We start from the raw sequence: 16,061 nt of genomic DNA, 5'->3' as shown, positions 1-16,061 counted from the left end.
AATTCATAATTTTGAAACAAAGCAACTCATTGTACACCAGCCCTAAATAAATATTTCTTTATTTTCGAAATTGTGTGACCTCCCGTGGTGATCTCTCTTGCACGTCATGAGCAGTCATGAGGGCGATGTAGTTAGCCATGCGTGCTTGTCTGCAAAGAGCCTTTGACTGAAGAGCTCACTGCATCTATTGACTCCCTGGGAAGTCTGAGGTCACAAGCTTGGCTGGAGCACATGGGTCCAATAAAGAGGATGGTTTTGCCCTCCTGAAACCAAGCCAGAAACTTTATCTCCTTCATTGTGCGCTTTGGGTCATGTGCTAACGATGAGGATTTCTCTAATACTAATCCCCCTAATGATGGCTTCTCCCAGCCCTTACACAAACCCCACCAGGCCCCGTGGCTTGGCGGGCCAGAAAGAATAAAGACAGCACGGTGTTTGGCTTTTGAACTGAGTTCAAGGCAATTAAAGTCAAGGACTAAGGAGGAAAGAGGGAGGCTTAGAAATACCAGCATAATAAGTAGTATGACTGGGGCGCTCTGTAAATTAACTCAATTAGACAAAGCCTGATTTAACGGGGTAAGGATGGTGAGAAGTGCTACCCTCATTAAATTGGGCTGTTAGAGGTGCCTCTAATGAAATTAAATTTGTGTTAGTTGTTTGAATCATAAAATAACATGTGCGTGTGCACGTACACACGGGCACACACATAGCTTCTGATTTTGTGGGTATTTTTTTTTTTTTAGAGGAGAGGAATAGAACGCAAAAACCATAAATACCAAAAAAGAGAAAGACTTGACAAGTGGATGCTCAAGGATTCAAGAGTGGAAGGAGGAGAAAGGCAAGACAGGAGAAGTGTGCTGGGTCCTCCCAGTTCTCAGCCATGAGCCCTGTGCAGTGGGGGCTTCTGCTGGGGTGCCTGGGCTGCAGAATCCTGCCTGGAGCCTGGGCCCAGTTCCCCCGGGTCTGCATGACCTTGGACAACCTGGTGAACAAGGAGTGCTGCCCACCACTGGGTGCCAATCCGGCCAACGTCTGTGGCTTACAGGAGGGCCGCGGGCAGTGTGCGGAGGTGCAAGCTGACACCAGGCCCTGGAGTGGCCCGTACGTCCTGCGAAACCGGGATGACCGTGAGCAGTGGCCAAGGAAGTTCTTCAACCGGACCTGCAAGTGCACAGGTGAGGCCCCTCTGGGCAGGTCTGGGCCATGCTCAGAGCTTGGTGGAGAGGGTCTCCGCTGAGATGGGACAGTTAACACAGACTGTCAGACCAGGCCTCGGGAGGCAAACCTGTATGTGTTTTGTAGCTCAGTGAGTCCTGGTTATATCATATCCTCCAGTGTATCCAGTTATGGAAACTGAATAAATATCACATGGGCCAAGCCTGGTTTTGAATGCACGCCAGCATACCTGTGGCTTGTTTGTTGGAGGGGAAGTTAAAGAGCTGGAGAGTAGGCTTTGAAACTCAGAACAAGTCCTTTCAGGATGGATTCGGTGCCATCTCCTGAAATGGGTTCCCACATGCTGAATGGGGGGTGTGTGTGCGGGCAGCTTGGCATGTGGACAGGGGCAAGAGTGGCAGGCAGGTGTTCCGCAGGCCTGGCCTCAGCGTTTCTCAAGATCTGAACGGCTCAAACAGGCTCCATCTTTCTCACTACAGCTATGCCTGGGCTGTGACCTTGCCAGCTCTGGGGAGATGAGGCAAGACAGCGTCCTCAGTGAGCAGGGGGGGAGGGTTGTTAGTAGGTGACAATAGCTTTTTTTCCACTCTTGTCCAGATTTTGAACTGTGCCCATTACCAAATCTGCTCAGTGTCCCTCCTTTAGATGCTGGTCTCTGTCACAGCTGTTTCTTTGGAATCTCTGTACTGCTCTTTCCTCTGGCTCTTCTGGACCGTCTCAAGTCCTCCTCATGGTGTGTCTCCTCAGTTTCTAGCAGCCATGCACCATTCAGAGGCTGGTGAGGCATTTCAAATACAAAATGCAGTGAAGTCCTTGGATGCTGTGCTTTGGTGGCCGCTGCATCAGACGTTTTCCTTCTGAGAACACCTTATCCTTGTCTTCTCACATGATGCTGGGACACAGGAGAATGATCAAGCTACATGAGGGTCTGAGGAGGATTCACTAAGGGAAGGTAGCCGTGATGCGGGTGTAGGCTGTCTTTGTCCAAGTCCCTAAAATACTTCTATAGTATTAGGTGACAAAGTGCCACCATTTTCAAAAGTTGGGAATCTCCATTTTATATAATCCTGGGGCAGATTTTAGTAATCAGATATAATTGTTAACTCTTCTTATCAATATCTCCCTCATCTTTTTGACCTGGCTAGCAAATTTATTTTTAAAAGGTGGAGGTGGATAGAATAGAGCATGCAGGATAGAAGGAATAACTGCAGGGACATAGGGTCACAGTGACCTACTCTCAGAACAAAAGGGACCCCCTTTCTTCAAAAGACGATGAGCCAGAATTAAGTCCAGCCTGTAAGTCCAGGCTGCAAGGACATCACATGGGCACAGGCCTGTGCGAAGGAGCAGAGCCTTTTCAGGGTACGTGGTCTTCATTCCCAGCCACTGTCAAGGCCATGGCCGCCCCAGGGCCCCGTCCTTCGGCTCTGGCTCACCTCTTCTCCGTGATTTACTTTTTCGTGACTCACTCAGGACCGTCACGCTTTCCCATAGCAAGTTCATGTTTTGTTTTCTTAGATAACAAGGTTTGCTGTAGCTATAAATTTGATTTATGGGCTGGGGTTGTGGCTCAGCAGTAGAGTGTTCACCTAGCATGTGCGAGGTCCTGAGTTCGATCCTCAGCACCACATAAAAATAAATAAAATAAAGGTGTTGTGTCCAACTACAACTAAAAAATAAATATTAAAAAATTAATTTATGGGGCTGGGGATGTGGCTCAAGCGGTAGCACGCTCGCCTGGCATGCGTGCAGCCCGGGTTCGATCCTCAGCACCACATACCAACAAAGATGTTGTGTCCGCCAAAAACTAAAAAATAAATATTAAAATTCTCTATCTCTCTAACTCTCTCTCTCCCTCTCTCTTTAAAAAAATTAATTTATTAGACTTTTCCTTTATTACCAGCATTAGTGAGGCAGAATTGGCATACAAAACACTGCACATACATACAAGTTGGTGCATTTGGACATATGGATATCTATGTTACAGTCACCACAATCAAGGTAACAAACATATTTATCACTTTCAAAAGTTTTCTTCTGCCTCTTAGCTTTTTGCTTTTGTAAGACAATTTAACACAATTGCTTCCCTGATAGCACATCTGAAAGTGCATGGTACCTTGTTAACTACAGGCACAGTGCTGTACAGCAGAGCTTTGGTACTTCCTCACTTTGTATTGTTGCAACTTGATATTCATTGTGTATCAGCTTCCTGCCATTCATTGTCTACTTCTGTACCTTTGACTACTTTTGATGCCTCACCAGAAGGAATCAGGCAGTAATTGTCTTTCTGTGACTGGTTCATTTCACTTAGTACAATGCTTTCCAGGTCCATCCCCGTCGTGGCAAATGGTAGCATCTCTTCTTTTTCAAGGCTGAATAATATTCCATTCTGCTTGCATACCAACCTTGAATGGCTTTGGTTATGTTGGCTAGATGGACTTTTTCTTTGAGTCTTAGGGCACCAGACTAAGTCCTTAGAGCCTGAGCTGAAAAGTGTTCAGTAATTATCATTCTGTGATGGGTCAATTGTCCCAAAGCAGGACATATGTCCTCCAGTTGTTTGGAGTGAGGTACTCGCCTTCAGGGATAATTTTTTTTTTTCATGGTTTGAGGGGAGTCTTTAGAGTTTAAACCCGATCTTGTGCTTCCCAAAGACTTTCCCTTCTGGTAGCCTCATAAAGGAGCCCCTGAAGTTCTCTTAGCATCCTCCAAAAGTTATTAAGGAAGAAATGCTGATTAGCTTTGGCAGTCAACTAATAAGTTAGCTTTTGTTGATGTTTTTTGAATTTTTTAAGTGTACTTGGAAAATAAATATCCCATAGTTTCCATAAGCACAAAGCTGGTCAAAGTAATATTGCATAATAAGTAAAAACAAATCCAAATTCTGAGATTTAAAAAATCCCCTAAATTCTAATGTTCAAATTCCCCTTAGAGAACTTCACTATTCTCTGCAGGGATAAATTGTAACACAACATAATTACTGAACTTAATTGTCAGGAAGAGCTGAATTTCAGTAAATTTTGGCATTAGCCATTCACCTTATAAGGTTTGCTTGCCAGTTGGCATTTATGAGGACATGTCAGTTGCAGCTGTGTCTCTGGGCTTTTGAAAAGCTTGGGTACCAAATAGTTTTGGAGCAGTTGGCTGAGCACTTCTTGTTTGTACAAGTGACTAAGTGCCTCCATTTTCCAATCTCTGAAATGGGGATAATGATGAAACCGCAGTTGTAAAATCCTTTTGAGCTCTGTAGATGAAAGGACCTAGGTAAGTATAAAGTATTGTTATTAAAATAATAGAATCTCTAATTAAAAGGAATAGGCTATTTAGGGTTCCTTGTAAACTCACTAATCGGGGGTCGTTAAGCCTATTTAGCCTAATAGCTTTCTGAGGTTGAGCTGATGCGGTGCGTGTAGGAACGTGTGGGGTTCAGACGTTCCAGTCCTAAGTAGGCAGACAACTTTGACTCTTTAAATTTAATTTTTGCTCAAGGACATACTCAATGGTAGATTGGTATCATCTATCCCCACCCCCTCCATTTCCCAGTAAGAACATGATCATTCTAAAATGTCCCACCTCTCTCTCTCTTTTTTTTTTTTTTTTTTAACTATGGGTGGCTTAAGGGAAGAAAATTAATCATGTTAAATTGACCTAAGAGCCTACCAGGAAACAGAATGAAAGAAGTGAATGTGTCTGGTGCTGGGTTTTCACGTCGTTACACTTTCCGATCGACTTCATCGTCTCCACAAGTTCTTTAGGCCAGATCTGTAAGCTCAACCACCAAAGAGACCTGGCTGCAGAGATCTGGTGGTTTTTCTCTGAGACCTGTTGAAACAGAATCGTTCTCTTTTAATTGAGTAAATCTCTGGGTCACGAGTGAGCTCAGATGCAGAGAAATGCCTCTGCATTTAGCTGGTAGCTGTTCGCCATGGTCGGGAGGCAGCTGTGATCTCCTGAGTCAGGCTAATCGTGTGGTCTTGTCATCCCAGAGTGTGGTTTCTTCCCATTTCACTTTTCCCACAGACATGAGGGATGCTTCAATGGGCGGAAGCCCTTCATCTCCATCAGGCACCAGCATTGTACCTTATTTGTGTTTGTACCCCGTGGTGGCACAGCCTTATATTTAGCTTTTCACTGATTCTTCCAATGCCAGCCCAGCCAGCACACAGAGAGGGGGATGAACCCAATGTCATTCTTAAGATGTGCCTGGTGTAGTGATCAGTGAGACAGATGCAAAAAACAAAAACTTGCTATTCTTTTTGATTAGTGACATCTAAAAATACTAAGGATGCTACCACTTAAGACAGACTCTGTACCAAGCACCAAGCCGTGCGCTCTGTGAATTAATGTACTTGTTTTTCAGAAGAGCTGGGTGAGATAGAACTCTTGTACCTGACCACAGGCTCTGAGAGGTTAAGTTCAAAGTTGCCAACTCATCTGAATCAAAGTACAAAAAGTTATGGGAGCACAGAGGAAGGTGTGCTGAGATTTTTTTCTTTCAGACTTTACTTTTAGAACAATTTTAGCTTCACTGTAAAGTTAGCCATTAGCTAACTTTAGGAATTGCCCATACCTCCTGTGCCCAATCCTCCCCTCTGTACAGCCTCGCCCACGATCAAGGCATGTTTAGTTTGACTGCTCCACAAGTAGAGGATGGTCAGGAAATTATCTGCTGCATAAATAATCAGTTATCGATAATTTTATTTCTACCAACCAAGAGCAATCACAATAAAGAAAGTGTATAGTTGCAAAATCCACCGAATAAAGTTGCAAGTTACTCAACTTCAACAACCTGACCCCCAAGATTCAAAAACAATTTTTGCACCTTTATCTATTGGTATGTATTGAATTTACCATTATAAACCTTCAGTGTGTTATTTCTTAGCATTTAAAAAAATATTTTTAGAGTGGTTTTAGATTAAAAAAAAATTGAACAGAGAGGACATATACCCTGCACCCCTCCGAGGTCCCCACATCCTTCACTGTCCACATCCTTCCTGCACTGGTATGACTGTGTGGTCAGTGACACATCAGTATCACCAGGTTTCTTAGCAGTTTGCAGCAAGGAACGAGTCCAATTGTAGAGCAAGGACTGTACATTTACCTCCCATCATCTAACCCGACTCCAGGAAGACAGCTGGAAGTTTGACCAAATTCTCCTCTGGATAGTTAATATTCTTCAGGCACAGAATTTTGCTCAATCACATGTTGAAAAATTTCCTTTTACTGTAAAATCTACCAGTCTAGGTTTAATCAAATTTGTTTTAAAAAATAGAGATTGTAGAATTTTAGTAAGGTTGCCTGAGGGAGAATGAATAGATTTCAAGTTACATGAAGCTGGAAGCATCCTGTAAAGCAAATAGTAGTGTAGTAGCTGCTCAATAAATTCTTACTAATAAATACCATGTATTTAGTGCCTTATTCCAGTCATCCACATGCATTTCATTATTTAACTCACAGTATTAAAAAACATGATTTTCAACCTGGAAAAATAATTTTTAAGTATTTTTTGCCTATTTTTACTTATGTTCTTGCGGGGTACTGAAACAGGAAAATACAAAAAACTAACGTATCTAAGAGTAGATAAAATATTTTTGTATGTAACAAGGGAGCATAGGACCCAAATAACTAACTATTTTTATATTTAGTTCTCCCTACCTATTGTATTTTTAATGAAATTTTCTTTTCTTTTTTTTTTTAAGAGAGAGAGAGAGAGAGAGAGAGAGAGAGAGAGAATTTTTAAATATTTATTATTTTTTAGTTCTCGGCGGACACAACATCTTTGTTGGTATGTGGTGCTGAGGATCGAACCCGGGCCGCACACATGCCAGGCGAGCGTGCTACCGCTTGAGCCATATCCCCAGCCCGAAATTTTCTTTTCTATAAAAAAAAAATTTGTTGGGTTAATGAAAAGGGAAGCCTCTGCATTTTCTTTGCAGAGTACAAACGCGAATGATTTTGTGTTCATGCTGTTTCCTTTAAAGGATCCTACAGGAGGACTTGCCTAGCTAAGCCTGTGTGAGGCCCTGGGTTCAAGGCCACCATTAAAACAAAACAAGCAAACCAAAAAAAAAAAAAAAAAAAAAAAGAGGAATGACAACGTGGAGAACCCCCTTGTGAAGTTGCAGGGACCGGTTGGTTGGTAGCCAGTGCACAGAATTAGCAGGACAGGCAAAAGTATTGCAGGCACAGGGAGGGGCACAGAAGCACATCTGGTGGCAGAGGGAGAGGGTGAGCGCAAGTGGCTGGTCTTCAGCGAGAGGAGCATCTGGGCCTTTCCACCCACAGGAGTTAAATCTGCTCTCTGGCTCCTCGCCACCTGAGGATGTCCACCAGCAGCAAGGGCGAGAGCGAAATCAGAGGCAGCGGGGACAGCCTGCTGGCCGGAAACCTGCCCGTCAGGGCCGCCAACTCACCTTTACCACCTGCCAGCCACCCTCGATTTCGTCTCCAGGCCGGCTCCTTGGTGAAGTGAACCGGCATTGAGACGTCAGGTTTCCCCCATGCCTGGCGGCAGCTTGTCTCTCTCCTTCTTACGGGTCCACTTTAGCTCGAGGTGCATTCTCTTCACTCTCAATGTCGCTGCACGGCTCTGAGCCAGCCCTGTGGTGTGCGCCACGTGGTCAGCCGGCTCCTTGAGGACATCCCGGGGCGGCATGGGGGGACATCAGAAGGGACATGTCCAATGTATGCACCATGGGTGTGTGCATTTGTAAGGAACAGGTTAGAACACGTTGTACGGTGTGCAAGAGGCCGCAGAGCACTCAGCAGTTTGCTGGGGCTATGGGAACCAAGAACCACAGTGGGGACAGGGTGGCTGGGGTGGCTGGGGTGACAGGGGAGCTTAAACGGTGGAAACTTGCTTTCTTCTAGTTCTGGAGGCTGGAAGCCACGGTCGAAATGCCAGCAGGGTTGGTTTTTCGGAGGGTCCCTCTTAGTGGCTCATGGATGGCGGTCCTCTCCTGGGTCTTCGCCGCTCTTTCAACCATGTATGAGTCTTTATCTCCTCTTAAAAGGACACCGATCATGGTGAATTAGGTCCCACTCCAATGACCCAATTTTGTCTTAATTACCTTTTAATGTTATTTTTTAAATTCTTATTCTTATTTCGGTTGGTACTTGGGATTGAGCCCAGGGCCTTGAACTTGCTAGGCAAGCACTTCACTGAGCTTCAGCTCCAGCCCTTGATTTCCTCTGTAAGAACCTGAGCTCTAAGTACTGTTACAGGCTGGGGTACTGGGGATGGGTCCTTGTGACAGTTCAGCTTATAACAGTGCTCATGCATTTCATACCCCGTTTCTTTGCTGGGAATATTTCTAGCTAATTTTCTGATGCTCAGTTCACTTGGATTTTGAGAGGAGACGAAGGGAAGTCAATTGACTGTGATTTGTTTTGGACTTTATTTCTTCACATTTGTTGAAGCTGGAAGTCCAAGATCAAGGTGTCAGCAGCAAGGTTGGTTTCTTCTAAGGCCTCTCTCACTGGCTTGCTTCCCTGCCAGGCTTTGCCTGGTCTTCAGTGTGTGTGTGTGTGTGTGTGTGTGTGTGTGTGTGTGTGTCTGTGTGCACGCTACACATACACGTTGACTTGTCTCTATCCTTTTCTAAGCACCTTCACGTTCTCTTCAATTCTACTCCAAGATTCCAATTCAGAAATTTCTTCCAAACTATATAACCTACCTTTTCTTTCACCTTTCCCTTTTTATACTAGGAAACTTTGCTGGCTACAACTGTGGAGACTGCAAATTTGGCTGGACCGGCCCCAACTGTAATCAGAGGAAGCCACCAGTGGTTCGACGGAACATTCACTCCTTGACCCCTCAGGAGAGGGAGCAGTTCTTGGGTGCCTTAGACCTCGCCAAGCAGAGGACCCACCCTGACTACGTGATCACTACCCAGCACTGGCTGGGCCTGCTTGGGCCCAATAGGACTGAGCCACAGATCGCCAACTGCAGCATTTATGATTTTTTTGTGTGGCTGCATTATTATTCTGTTAGAGATACATTATTAGGTGGGTTTTCCCCTTGGCTTAAGGTTTATTACAGGTTTGCGTTTGCTGGGGAGATGGGGTAGGGAGTCTTTTGACACTAGTTAATTAACAAGAGAGCAACCTCAAGGCAGGGCTAGGTTTATCAAAGTCACAGAATCACCAAATGCTACCTGAAGGCAGAAGGCAGCAGTTTCTTCCTGTATGTTGGCTACAGACATTTCAAAGGGTTCTCTCCTCTAGTTTGTTTGGTTCAAAGTCTAAGCTGTTCTCTATGAAGCCCTTAATCTTCAAAGGCATGAGTCGGTGAAGTGAGAGCAAGTTCCTTTCCATTCCAGAAAAAAAAAAAAATTACAAATCTGGCTATGGAAGCCCTCTCTGACCTCTTCTTCCAATTAGAGGAATTAACCAAACAAGTGCCAAAGCACATGATGCTCCTTTGTGCAGAACTAGAGTTCTCCTGTGGGAGGTGGACAGTGCTTTAAACTCCCGGGTCTTTAGACTTTGAATTATATCATCACTCATGGTTCCCAGGCTGTGTTAGGAATGTCCAGGCTTTTTGGAGTTGTATTGTCAAGGAAAAAATACAGGCTGGGTCACAACAATGTTAGAGTTCCTCCTGTTTGGCCTTGCAGACCACGGTTACGTTGAATGCTTGAGAAAACGTGAAATGCAAATGATACTTGAGAAATACCAAGGACCCTTCCCTGTCCTGGACTGGAAGACTATCTTCTGTGAACCTCATTAACCAAATAGGCGCCGCTTTATCCTGAGTTATTTATCAGTTGAGAGAAGCCATCAGTTTGTTCCAGGAGAATGGATGCATTCTAGATTCTTCTCATGGCAGCTGTACACGCTTAGCTATACCTGCAACTGGTCCTACTTTGGAGTTCCCTCATTGGGATGAGGGTGAATAGAGACATTGAACTCACTTGAAATGGTGCACTTCTCACTTGGTATTGCCCACCTGTGGCATTCCTTATTCCTGTCTCTTATGCCTCCTCATTATTATTTTTAGAGGACTTGAAACTTTGTGCTAGATTAAAACACTTAAAAAAAAAGACTTTGTAATTTTGTAGCCAATGGCAGCAATAGCAGTTTGCTTTTCGTATAAGTCTTTTTAAAACCTGCCTTTCAGGTAAACATCTGTCTTTCTTTATCGATAGGGAAGGTGGCTCTTCCGGCTATCAACCTTTATAGTTTTCCTGTCATCACTCTGAGGAGTTTTTGCTTTATGAGAGGGTAGTCTCTCAAGAGGAAAAGAAAACTTTAGTTTCTGGTCATATCTAGGAATTAAATTTATATTCATGTCTGTTCAGCTCTCTGAAGTTATTATAGGTACTTTGAAAAAGAACTAAAGTTAGCTAAAGTTTCTACATAACCATCAAAAGCTGTTATGAAAGAGGGAAGAAGGATGGAACAGGCAGCCAGGAAGGCATTAAATTGCCCAAAGCGTTTCACTGAATTGGCAGTTCCAGTGGCCAGCCAAATTGGTTTGGATGTAGTTTTCTCTCTCTGGTCTCGGCAACCATGCTTGTCAACTAGCTGTTGTAGCTGATTGATGGACAAGGATGAATCCACGAAAGTTCTCTTTTGTTATACAAAAGCTGCATTAGGACTAAGTGTGGTCGAAGTTGCTATATTATTAATTAATGCTTCCCTTATCAATTTATGCATTTGCAAGGAATGGGTTAGAAGATGTCTTTTTAAAAAGTATATATTTCATTTTGCTCCTAATGGTCTCCACTTTGGATACACTTTTCTTCTTAATGAGTTGCTGTTGTGTAATGGGGCTCTTGATGCTGAGCATGACTTGAATTTTCTGGCTTTCTGCTTAAAATCAGGCTTTTAGGAAATAAAAGGGATTTTAACCTAAAATGCTAGTGGCTTCTGAAATTCCTTTGTCATTATTGCTACTGTTGCTTTTGAAGAGATAAAAGGCATATTTAGAAAAAATATAAATATTCTAGAAAAAGTATATTTTATCTTTAAAAAATATATTTCATAAACATATAAATATAAATATATATTTTATAAACATATAAAATATAAATATACATTTTTTTTCTAAAGTGTTGTGGCTGTATAGTCACATCCCATATAATACCCTACTCTGTGATCTCTAATATGTTTCCCAATTATTTTAGGACCAGGGCGCCCCTACAAGGCCATAGATTTCTCACACCAAGGGCCTGCCTTTGTTACCTGGCACCGGTACCATTTGTTGTGGCTGGAAAGAGATCTGCAGGTTGGTCAAAACTTATATGTTTGATACTTCTAATTAGAAAAAAATATATATATATATATATATTTAATGAGTACTGTACAACATGTTTTTTAAAAAATATGTTTTAGTTGTCAATAGCTCTTTTATTTTATTTATTTATTTTTATATGGGGCTGAGGATCAAACCCAGGGCCTCACATATGCCAGGCAAGCTCTCTACCACTGAGCCACAACCCCAGCCCTGCAACATGATGTTTTGGCATGCTTGTCTTGGTATCCATGGTAAAGTGATATGTACGGTCAAGAAAATTAACATATTCAGGATCTCAGATAGCTAACTTTCTTTTTAGTGAGTGTTCGGAGTATCTAAAGTCTGTATAGGCAAGTTGCAAGTACATAGTGCAGTATGATGAGGCACAGTCCTCAGGTTGTACCTTAGATCTCTAGGTTGATTCATCCTGCACAATTGCAACTTTGTATCTTTAGACCTGCATCTTCCCTTCTGCCTCCCACTGCCCCATCCCTGGTAACCACCAGTTTCTATGTATTTGATTTTTTTTTAAGTAAATGAGATCATGCAGAATTTTTCTTTCTTTATCTGGCTTACTTAGCATGATGTTCTCTATGTTCATTTTTATGGTTGCAAATGGTGGGGTTTTCTTTTTTTATAAAGGCTGAACAATATTGCATTAATGTATTTCTTTATTCAGCCATCTGTCTGTCATACCTTTAATCTCACAATGCATTTGGTCAAGACACCTGCTGATCTTTACCTTGTATGCCTTCCCATTGCATCTGAAGAAATTTAAAGACTGGACCCCACCTTTGCTTTTAGCGACTCACTGGAAATGCATCCTTTGCTTTGCCATACTGGAACTTTGCCACTGGCAAGAACCAGTGTGATGTGTGCACAGACCAGCTGCTGGGGGCAGCAAGACAAGATGATCCCACTCTGATCAGTGAGAACTCAAGATTTTCCAGCTGGAAAATTGTCTGTGACAGGTAATGACATATGCATTGCAGTAGAGAAGCCCAAGACTGTCTTCTGTGGCTGAAAGATGGATGTTGTTTCATTAGAATGATTTCTTCCTCCCTCCTTCTCTTTCTTTCTTTCTTTTTTGGTATCAGAGATTGAATCCTGGGGTGCTTAACCACTGAGCAACATCCCCAGCCCTTTTTAATATTTTATTTAGAGACAAGGTCTCACTGAGTTGCTTTGGGACTTGCTAAGTTGCTGAGGCTGGCCTTGAGCTTGTCATCCTCCTGCTTCAGCCTCCTGAGTTGCTGGGATTATAGGTATGCAACACCACACCTGGCTAGATTTCTGTTTTTAATGTACTCTAGGTAGGGTTCTGTTAATGTTTCTGAAAATAACTTTCCCTTGGGAGGTGGGATTTTTAAAATTCTAAGCTCTTTAATAAAAAAAAAAAAGTACATGTATCAAAATTACCCTTGTGAATTGAATATGCTTGGCCATCACTTTGAGACCAACTGTTTTAAAATTAGGAGTAGTTTCTGCATTCAGTCAACCTTTGCTAAGTACCAATCATGTTCTAGGGATGCGATACTGCTAGGAATGCAAGCACTGCCTCCCTTTCTATATACTTTTGTATTTAGCAAGATGGATTTCATTTGGTCTGAGAAGTACTATAACCGGTGCACATGCAAAGCCAGGAAGAGAGTCAGGACAAGTCCCCAATGAGTGGAGATGATTGTTCTGAGACTCAAGAAGGCACAGACTTCAGTCAGGTATCAGGGAGGGTGAGGAGAGTGTGGGAGGGTGGCAGTGTGTTCTCCATGGAAGGAACATCATGTGTGAAACTAGGAAAGTCTCTGGAAGCAGCCTGGTGTGGCTGGACCACAAGATGCAGTTGAGGGGGACATGGGCCCAGAAAGAATGTCCTATGAACCCCTAAAGACCACATAAGAAGGTAAGTGACCTGCAGCCTAGGAATCATTCTTTCCTCAAAGACTCCCTGAACCCATTTCTGTCTCTGGGCACAGTACAGCTATCTGACCTTCAGGGGGGATGTGTACCAAGACTCCAGTGGATGCCTGAAACCTTGGCTAGTACTAAATCTTATATGCACCATGTTTTTTCCTAGACAGACATTCTTATGGTAAAGTTTATAAACTAGTCATAGTAAGAGATTAACCAGAAGTAATAATAAAATACAAGTATAACAACATTATAATAAAAGTTATGTGAATGTCTTCTTTCTCTCAGAATATCTTAATTCCTTAGTGTATCACAGTTATATTTTCAGATTGGAGTTGACCGCAGGTAACCGAATCCATGAAAAACAAAATTGCAGAGAAGGAGGGACAATTGTATCTCAGAAAACAATTCTCCAAGAGGATCCTCTGCCTGCCTTTATTCATTTCTTTTCTCCCAAACCCCCATTTTATTTTTAGTTGTAGTTGGACACGTTATCTTTATTTTATTTATTTATTTTTATGTGGGGCTGAGGATGGAACCCAGGGCCTCAAGCGTGCAAGGCAAGCGCTCTACCACTGAGCCACAACCCCAGTCCCCCCGCATCCTTTTAACCCCACTACTCTGCCTCTCCATCTTTAGATTGCACCTGGGCACTGAGTTCAGCACACCTCCTGGCCCATGGCCAGTACTGAGCCTGGACAGGCATGTATTCTTAGGAGCCCATGCCCCATGCCTCTCCACAGGAACCTCATCTTCCACATCCTCCACATGTCCTGTAGCAAGACAGGGCTCCAGGCTCCATGATAAGTGGAATAACCCATCTGTTTTTATCTCAATTTCTTAATTCCATAAAGTGCCATTTCCCATAGTGTCTTGGATATTAATAGGTGATGTGTCAAGAGGTGTTTGTGATCATGTGTTTAGAAAAAGCTGAATTTAAGAGTTTTAAAGAAATTTTTTAGAACATCTCTGAGCCTTAACTATCCTTAGATAAATGTACTATTATTCTTGAGAGGAACCTCAGTTGATCAGATCTTATTTCACAGTCCATCTCCCTGTAACACACTTTGGGAAATGCTGACTGGGAGGCCTTTCTTGCTTAGTGTTTGGGTTCTGGCTGCTTCTGTCCGTGTGTGTGCTCATTCCATTCTCCACACCGGACATGATCCCTTAGCTTTTAAAACTCACCTGTGAGGCCCTGGATTTGATCCTCAGCACCACATAAAAATAAATAAATAAAACAAAGGTATTATGTCTATCTACAACTAAAACAAACAAACAACAAAAACCCTTTAAAACCCCCCACACAGTAACCTCTTTAAAGCGCTATCAATGAACCAGTGGTCTGAACCAGGTGGAGTTCCAGGTCACCATGGCCGTGCAGAATGTGTTTCATGGGACCTTGTCAGCCCCTTGCTTGTCATGTAGCCATCGTACATTTCTGGAGATGGTGTTCCTTCTTTTCAAAAATGATAATTATTATTTTAATTGTATAAATTATGGGGTACAGTGTGATAATCTGATAGATTATATAGTGTGTAATAATCAAATTGAGGTAATTAACATTTCCATCTCCTTTAACATTAAAATAATTTTTTGACAGGGTACCGGGGATTGAACTCAGGGGCACCCAGCCACTGAGCCACATCCCCAGCCTTATTTTGTATTTTATATAGAGACGGGGTCTCACTGAGTTGCTTAGCGCCTTGATGTTGCTGAGGCTGGCTTTGAACTCATGATCCTCCAGTCTCAGCCTCCTGGGCTTCTGGGATTACAGGTGTGTGCCACGGCACCTGGGTAAAAATAATTTTTTGATCAACCTTTCCTCTGTCTAGTTGCATCTGCGTTTATGCCGTTCATCTCTGTTTGCCTGCAATTTGCCTGAGATCTTTCCTAGATCTACATAGCCACTTCCATCAAAAGTGGCTTGGCTCACTGTAACGTGGCTCCTCCTGATCTCAACTGTGCTGTCCCAGATCCAAATGCCCATCATAGGAGTTGCCATCTTGCTTAAAGGGCCTCTTACTGTCTTTTCAATGGAACAGTAATTATTATCGTATTATCCTTGTATTCATATTTTGTGCCTCTTAACATTCTTAAACTTTTTGATCCGTAAAAGTTATTTTCAGGGGTAGGATTTTCAGCAACTAACAAAATTTTTACCATAACGACGAATATGATTGTTGGACCCAAGTTTATATTCATGAGTTAAAATATATTATTTTTTAATCTTCTAAATCTTAGTCTGGATGACTACAACCGCCGGGTCACCCTGTGTAATGGCACTTACGAAGGTTTGCTGAGAAGAAACCGAGTGGGAAGAAATAGTGAGAAACTGCCCACCTTAAAAAGTGTACAAGATTGTCTGTCTCTCCCCAAGTTTGACAGTCCTCCTTTCTTCCAGAACTCCACCTTCAGCTTCAGGTTGGTGCTCAAGCTCAACACCCGAGGTAGCCTGGAAGGAAATCCAGGGACTGGGATACTTCTGCAAGTTGGGTAACGGGGAGGGGTTTAATCACAGGAAGTAAGGCATCTGCACCAGGGAAGTCTTCATCCACACACTGGAGCCAATGGCAGAGTTTCTTCCCTTTGAACTCAACTGTCCAAAAGCACCTTTTTTTATTTCTAATTTTTCTCTTTATCTAGGTATAGTCTTGGGACCATGGCATCTTGTTAAATAAAGTGCTTTAAAAGTGCCCATGCCCCTTGTTTTTCTTTTCTTAGTTTTTAATGTTCA

At 42.8% G+C, this 16,061-nt stretch overlaps 1 protein-coding gene and 1 long non-coding RNA gene across 2 annotated transcripts in view; one reads left to right on the top strand and one right to left on the bottom strand.

Annotated features, from left to right (window-relative positions):
• Positions 1–373: 373 nt before the first annotated feature.
• Dct (dopachrome tautomerase) overlaps positions 374–16,061 on the top strand; it is a 35,711-nt gene continuing 20,023 nt past the window's right edge. The window contains exons 1-6 of the mRNA XM_005317141.4: positions 374–576; positions 744–1,175; positions 8,884–9,183; positions 11,307–11,407; positions 12,221–12,387; positions 15,569–15,748. Of these exons, the coding sequence (XP_005317198.2) occupies positions 881–1,175; positions 8,884–9,183; positions 11,307–11,407; positions 12,221–12,387; positions 15,569–15,748 (1,043 nt within the window). The 5' untranslated portion in view covers positions 374–576; positions 744–880. The remainder of the gene's footprint in view (positions 577–743; positions 1,176–8,883; positions 9,184–11,306; positions 11,408–12,220; positions 12,388–15,568; positions 15,749–16,061) is intronic.
• On the bottom strand, positions 6,907–8,046 carry LOC144365188 (uncharacterized). The gene is made up of 2 exons (XR_013423473.1): positions 7,590–8,046; positions 6,907–7,053 (listed from the first exon to the last, which is right to left on the bottom strand). It is a non-coding gene; the product is annotated as an uncharacterized LOC144365188 (long non-coding RNA).

This window comes from Ictidomys tridecemlineatus, chromosome 6, assembly GCF_052094955.1.
Source record: "Ictidomys tridecemlineatus isolate mIctTri1 chromosome 6, mIctTri1.hap1, whole genome shotgun sequence".
Lineage (NCBI taxonomy): Eukaryota > Metazoa > Chordata > Mammalia > Rodentia > Sciuridae > Ictidomys > Ictidomys tridecemlineatus.
Note: the sequence above shows the minus strand (reverse complement) of the source record. Positions and strands in the feature narration are given on the sequence as shown.